The sequence below is a fragment of the Montipora foliosa genome, chromosome 2 (assembly GCF_036669935.1).
Source record: "Montipora foliosa isolate CH-2021 chromosome 2, ASM3666993v2, whole genome shotgun sequence".
Taxonomy (NCBI): Eukaryota; Metazoa; Cnidaria; class Anthozoa; order Scleractinia; family Acroporidae; genus Montipora; species Montipora foliosa.
Genome location: NC_090870.1, coordinates 29094004 through 29101503, shown reverse-complemented (window position 1 = coordinate 29101503; position 7500 = coordinate 29094004). Strand labels below are relative to the sequence as shown.

The window sequence follows — 7500 nt, the reverse complement described above, 5'->3', positions numbered from 1 at the left end:
ACCGACGCAGCACCACAGTTTCTTTAGAAACTAAAATTTTTGTGTACTGTTAAATCGCTGCGACCTCGTTTCATTCCTCGCAACCACGACGCCGTAACCCACGATGCCTAACTACAAGACACTCATCAAGGAGCTGCGCCAGGAAAACGCCTCTCATTCCATTAATCTGTTCACAAATTCACGTCACCCTATTTCCACCAATAGCAAGCTCCTCCGCACACATATAAACCAACAACAACCACAATTCCTCTATTCGCTCCGAGGAAGGGCTAACGCTCGAAACGTCAGCTTTCCAAATCCTTCACGGTGGCCATTCGACCTTTATCAACTCGTTTGATAAAATAAATTTCTGTTTCAATCTCCCACCGACGCAGCACCACAGTTTCTTTTAGTTTCCGCGTGTCAGGTGTGCTAACCACTGCACCATCACGACAACCCTAATGGAAACAGAGCAATCAGAGAGGTGATTTGTTAGCTAATCCAGGGAACGCGGGTTCGATTCCCACTCACGGCATATGTGTTTTCATTCAAAATGGATCAGTCAGTATTTCCTTCTGGCTCGTGACTACATCGTTGGATTTCCAGTTCTTCATTCTAAATATAATTTGGTATTTCTGGTAGCCTGTGAATCTTCTTCGGATGATCCGATGTAGTCCTGTTAGTGAATGATAAAACGCCGGGGAGCCCCGCGGCTAACAAATCACCTCTCTGATTGCTCTGTTTCCAGCAGGGTTGTCGTGATGGTGCAGTGGTTAGCGCACCTGACATGTAATCCAGGGAACGCCGGTTCGATTCCCACTCACGGCATATGTGTTTTTCATTCAAAATGGATCAGTCGGTATTTCGTACTGGCTCGTGACTACATCGTTGGATTTCCAGTTCTTCATTCTAAATATAATTTGGTATTTCTGGTAGCCTGTGAATCTTCTTCGGATGATCCGATGTAGTTCTGTTCCCGAATGATAAAACGCCGGGGAGCCCCGCGGCTAACAAATCACCTCTCTGATTGCTCTGTTTCCAGCAGGGTTGTCGTGATGGTGCAGTGGTTAGCACACCTGACGTGTAATCCAGGGAACGCGGGTTCGATTCCCACTCACGACATATGTGTTTTTCATTCAAAATGGATCAGTCAGTATTTCGTACTGACTCAGTATCGTATTTTGTATCAGAATTATTAGCACAGTCTCAATTCGAGAGCAATATCTTGGGCCATTACGCAAGAGGAAATATAACTTTATTCTTAACCTTTCGTAAGCAACGCAAGTTTGATCTATGAGCATGAATACATCCACGTCGATACGACTCGATAAGCCGCTGGAAATTTGCACCTAGTTGAGTTTAAACCAAGCTTGATGTACCGTTTGCGACCTTTGACCTCCAGTTTGTAGTTAGATCCTAAAGTTATTGAAGGTGGTCGGTCAAGACTTTCAACCAATTGTCTTGACGGCTAAAGAAACGGTTAGCTATTCCTTGACACTTCATGAATTGTCAATCAACTGACAGACTCTTGGAAATACATGTGATTCAGGTCTAGTTATTGTTCTTCGTGAAAACGTACGTAAGGTTTAGAATAATTTAAGACTACCTGTGAAGTAGTGGATCTAGTACCTATACCTTTGTGATATTGGATGTGGATCAGAGTCAGTGACGGCATCCTCTCTCAGCTTCTTTCATGCTGACTTGGATAAACGCGTGCAGCCGTCCAAGTGTATAATGACACTTCTTTCACATTCCCAGCTTATGATTGGGATTGTACAGCTGATTTTTAGTAGGACATGAAGATTTGGATACATGTCTGTTTTACACTCTTTCAAGGCTTTTTCAGTGAGCTGAACAGGGTCCGTCCTCTTTAGGTTTTGAGTAGTATCAGAATCATCTGAACAATTGTTAAGTGTTCTCAGAAATGGTGATTTGATTTAAGCACCATGCATGTTGCAACAACGCTGTAACACGAGGAGGAACATCATTGCGTTGATAGTAGGAGATCCTCGATGTTCTCGAGGAAGTACGGGAAGATTCAACAGATCTCTTCAGAGCCACACAAAACTGCTCTTTTCAGGGCCACAACACAAGGAATTTAAGCTGTCTCACTCTGTAATAAACATAGCTGAAACAATTTTCTGATAGTTTTTACAAATAAATATTGCGGTTAAGCACATAGCATGATTGATTATTTCCAGCTTGAACTAAAAGATAAAACGTATTTATGGCATAGGACACATCGCTTTTCACACTTAAGAAGGTAAACTAAATCACCGAATGAGTATACCTATTCAGATGAGATTCCAACTATCTTAGAGAAACTGGAAGGTTATTCGGAACTCCGAACATCAATAACACGTCCGAGACTGGTCGACTGATGGAGACAGTAAGCAAGATCAATCAGAAATTCCTGTTGGTGAGATAGTCAGGTCAAGTTTCATTGGACGGTCGTGATACCTTATGTGTTCTTCTTCTGTTGCAAATTTACCATGATGTATTTAATGAGAAATCTTTCCGTGAATTCACCCTATTATGCTATACTGCCTGTATTCTGTAACGCTAATTGCGCCCGCAGGGTTTTTGGCCCCAGAGGGCCAAAAACCCGAGGAGGCACCTTAGGCCTCCCCGCGTAATATAGAGGAAGACTGGAGAACAGAGAATGTAGGTATTTCCGGTAGATTATAACCAGAAAAAATCTCGATTTGATCGCTTGCACGGCCGCAAGGTATCAACCTTTTTCCCGCAAATGGTCATGGGAGGCCAGCACGTTTGGGCCATGCAAAGGCGAAATTTTCAACCGATCGCGGAGTGGTTTTACTAAAGTTTTTCAGCCAAAAAATTGCACTAAAGGCTTCGGAAAGGATAAAGAAAAGGATTGTGGTTCATTGGTTGGAATTTCAAGCGCTAAAATCCCTGAAAAGTCAAGATTATTTTCGTAGCGATACAATTGCGTGTTTTCACCAAATGTTCCTTCGATCTTACAGAATTGTGTTTTCCCTCAAAATATTCGCTTGTTTTCGCTTGCGCTGAAACATTTATCTTGATTACATGTCCAGCGAATTGTTTTATCCTTTGGGATGAATTTTCCGTCGAAAAATCGGTTATTTGGGTGGTTTTTAGCAAACAGAGGTCAGTTATTCTTAAGGTGATATGTCTCGTTGCCGTTAGCAACGGGTCGCAAATTTGACAATTTTATCGGATTAACATATTATAGCGCATTATCGCTAATCGGACTACAAAAAAAAATGTGAAAATATTCGTGCCTGGTCAGTTTCCCGTCATATTTTTGTCCAAGAAAGCTAATAAAACAAGGAAGAATAATAGAACGTTCTATTCAACAGACCAAATTTCAATGCCTTTCAAACAAATTCTATTTAAAATTGCCGTCCTAAGCTATAATTTTGTGTCTAATAACTAGTCTATTGAGTGCAAAATGTCAGGTTTAAGTATAATAATAAATTGTTCTTCAGTGCTGTCTATAAATTGTTCTACAATGCGACCTATAACATTCCAATGTTAAAACTCACCCAAGTCCCTACAATATGCTTCTTCTTGATCGTTAAGAACAAACAAATCCTAAGTTAAACCACACAGGAAAAAAAAAAACCCAAGCACTTCCCAGAACTACATTTTGTACACTTGTAGTAAAACGAAAGTACTGAGCCTCAAATTCCGTAACAGAAAAATTTCAAAACTGTAAACAACAAGCCCAACTAAAAAAAAAACAAAAGAAAATGGTACTGTAGGGCGGGGGCAGCTCTAGTGAGAACTATAACTAGTAAGTATGCTAAGCCTAAGGCTATGTACAACTGTAACAGTACCAACGTCATAACTGTCAACGTTTTGTCTATCCAACAACCTTCCACTGTGACCTTTTTTTTAATTGAAAGCCTGTCTAAACGCGAATTCTGTGAGTCTCGTGGAAACATTTATTTACAAAGTAAAATAAGGCCGAAGGCTTGCGGATACTAAAAATATCGTCGGAAGGCACTTCTTCTTGTTCTTGAAGTTTCTCCCTGCATTCAGAAAGGGGCTGGCATTTGACAAGATTCCTCTTTGCTTTCTTGAGCCTGGTGCACAGTAGCTGGTCGTGCAAGGCTTTCTGAGATGTTCTTTGTTCCACCTCCCAGAATGTCCACATCTTGATCAAAAAGCTTTGAAAAGAAGAACTCAGCTAGGTAATACCTCAGAGCATTGTTGGTTATCAAAAGCATCAAACTCACGACGGCTTGTATGTCAGGTGCAGCGTTAGTGTCTGCAGTATTTGGCACAGTAAGGACTTTGTAGACAGCGATCGTCGAACCAAGGATGGCCATTGTGTAACCCTCAAGCGCATACACGAATAAAGCTGCTTTGTAAAGCCCCAGCTTCATTGCAGAATCTTTTTGAGACGGACCACTTGTGTCTGAGGGAAGAAAGTTCAAGAAAAGTGCCACTACCACTGCAGAAGACTTTTCGCACATGAAAAGGACGTACGACAACGTTTTGAATGTTTCTGACTTGTTCACAAGTATCAGAAGGTCGTAGATGCACACCGAAATAAGTGTGACAACGAGCTTCCAGAAGTATTTTTTCCTGATCAGGTGCTGTAAAACAGCATTTCCATAGAAATGGTTCAAGCGGCGCACGTAGAAGATCAAGACCGAAGATGTTATTGTACACAGGAAGAGCCAGGCACTCAGAAAGATCTTAGGACTGGGGAAAAGAAAAAATGCCGTACAAAGAGCCGTGGTATGAAATTCTCTGAGGAAACAGTCCGACGCCCAGACGATGAACATTGAGAGGCCAACCAGCCGACCCACGAGAACAAACACCGCGCATACCCACTTGAGTGCGACAAAAAAAGCCTGAAAAAAAAAAGCCTGTCCTTGAAAAACACCTCCTGCAACAATGTCAAATAGAGGAAATGAGAACTTAACGGTGACGAGTTAAGGGGGCCGGATGACCTTACGACGGAGACGACAATCTATTAAAGTACTTGGCGTCTCATGTCCGCGACAAATTTATCCAACAAAGTCTATGTATATCAAACTTTTGGTTTTATCAACGGAGTTGATAATGTAAATTGGCCACCGTACAGATATTCTAAAAGCTGACGTTTCGAGCGTTAGCCCTTCGTCAGAGCAAATCGAGGAATTGTGGGTTACGTGTAGTTTTTATAGTAGAGTAGGAGCTACGCTATTGGTGGTACGATTTCCTGGCGTAGCTCCTTGGTGAGTTTCTTCAAGCTTGGCATCGTCGTCTTGGGTCTCCTGTTAGAAATCTGTGGATTAAGAAAATACTAGAGCACAAGGTTAGTGGTCGCAGCGGTTGAACAACAAATGAATGAAAGGGGTAGTTTCTAAAGAAACTGTGGTGCTGCGTCGGTGGGGAAGTAGTATACAAAAATTTGGTTTTATCAACGGAGTCGATAATGTAAATTGGCCACCGTACAGAGATTCTAAAAGCTGACGTTTCGCTCTGACGAAGGGCTAACGCTCGAAACATCAGCTTTTAGAATCTCTGTACGGTGGCCAATTTACATTATCAACTCCGTTGATAAAACCAAATTTTTGTATACTACTTCCCCACCGACGCAGCAGCACAGTTTCTTTTGAAACTACCCCCTTCATTAATATGTATATCAAACGCCAACTGCCGTTTAGCAAGAATGACATTTTAATCTACATTATCATTCCGTTTCTTTTTGCGCGCATTTTTTTGCTCGAGTTGAACTCGGAAAACCTCTTCCCTTCACCTCACGGTTACGAATCGAACTAAGCCGTGGAGAGAAACGGCTAACTTGGGATTCCGCTTTTATTTGCGCAGAGGAAGGCTTGATTGACAGATCTGTCTGCCGCTTTTGCATTGATTTTAACGGGCGATTTAAGCCCGGTTTACACTACAGAAATTTTTTGGCACGGCTCGGGTGAAATTGGCACGGGTCCCAAAAAAAAAAGGTTCGGCTCGGATAAAATTTGCAGTGTAAGCAACCTGTCAGTACCAAATTTCATCCTTGCCGAACCAAAATTCTTACCCGTGCTGGAACCTTCGGCGAGGTAGTCCGAACACGGGTGAAAATGGTACGGGTGCTGAAAAAATAGGCACGGTTCGGATAGAACAAGTAGTGTAAACACTTTAAAAGGGCCAAATTTGAGCCTTAATTCATATAGGCTAGCGGTTTTTTGCGTATATTTCAAGATGGCTGCTCATTCTCCACCAAAATCACGCGGACGTTCTTGATTGTAATGCTGCGCATGTCTACAAGAGAACTTACCCGGGCCCAAAAATTTTGGCACGGTATTTTTGATACGGTAAAAATGGTGTAGTGTAAACAAAGTTTGCCGAGCTCTTTTTAGGCACCCGTACCAATCTCACACGAGCCGTGCCGAAAATTTTCTGTAGCGTAAACCGGGCTTTACTTTCACTTTCGCTGGTGGTTTACCCTTCCGGATTGACAAGGCCTTGACACATAAGGTAATTCAAGCGTGTACTTGATCTTAATTAAAAAGTCTGGTCTACCTTTGTATGGCTTGTAGTATCTTCGGCATCTTTTTTCAACAGAGGCGTTGACTGCAATTCAATATGCAGGTAATTTAAATCTACATAGGAACTCTATTTCGTGACTCAGATTTCGTTACTCTAGTCGGGTCTTGAAAAACCCCGCCCTTTCAAGTCCTTGGCAAACGAATTACATTACCTTTCTGTGGAGGCAAGCTGGTGATAACTTGCCATTCCGCTCTTATTTATAGATAGAAAGGCTTGATCGCAAGTTTGGCAAAATAGGGGAGACATTTCAAAGGTTCTTTGATAACATTCCTTGAAATGTTTATTTAGAGCTAGCTAGGTTTCACTTTCGCTGGTATTTTCCCCTTACCGGATTGAGACGTGACGTAATTTAGGTAAAATATGCCTGATATTTGAATTACAAATTCTGGTATAGCTTTCCATCGTCAAAGTAAAGAAAAAGAACAGAAAATACAATCCTAGAGCCCATTGGTCAAAGCAGAAAAAGCTAGACCGACACTAACATCAGTTTGGTTTACATTTTGACTAAACCGCGTTCAAAACAAAACTTGACATTATCAGTTAAACCCTCTCAACACAAGTCAAACAGAACTCGTTAGCTTTCAATTGCGAGGTAGAGACTTTGCCAAAATAGTGAAAGAAACCGTATTTTGCCAAACGGGAATAAAAACCAGTACGCTTGCATCTGTAATACATCAACTGGAACCTACCTCTTCCGCATCTTCCGGATGGCTCATTCTTCTTTTCTTGGCTTTTGGTCGATACAACTTGCAAATGTTATTGGGATTTGTGCAAGTAGTGAATTGGTTAAATGGTCATTAAGGATGCTCTTATTCGGCTACCAATGAAAGGCGCTCAATACAATGTATACACTGCATTTGTAACTACTCTTAACGCTTCATAATTCGCTATATCACATCGCTTACGCAGTATCTTACTTGCTCCACGAGCTTACCACAGGATACCTTTGATTCTCTGTACTTTGCAGCTAGCTACGTGAGTACGTCAAAA

At 41.7% G+C, this 7500-nt stretch overlaps 2 protein-coding genes and 1 non-coding gene across 3 annotated transcripts in view; 2 read left to right on the top strand and 1 right to left on the bottom strand.

Annotated features, from left to right (window-relative positions):
* Window positions 1-7500, top strand: part of LOC137992798 (lon protease homolog, mitochondrial-like) — a 60366-nt gene that overhangs the window by 21773 nt on the left and 31093 nt on the right. The window lies entirely within an intron of this gene.
* Trnat-ugu (transfer RNA threonine (anticodon UGU)) lies at window positions 1029-1101 on the top strand. Its single transcript has one exon. It is a non-coding gene; the product is annotated as a tRNA-Thr (tRNA).
* LOC137990653 (uncharacterized) lies at window positions 2885-7455 on the bottom strand. Its single transcript, XM_068835775.1, has 3 exons — window positions 7200-7455; window positions 6484-6534; window positions 2885-4829 (listed from the first exon to the last, which is right to left on the bottom strand). The coding sequence occupies exons 1-3, from the start codon at window positions 7224-7226 to the stop codon at window positions 4005-4007; spliced, it is 903 nt and encodes a 300-aa protein (XP_068691876.1). The 5' UTR covers window positions 7227-7455; the 3' UTR covers window positions 2885-4004.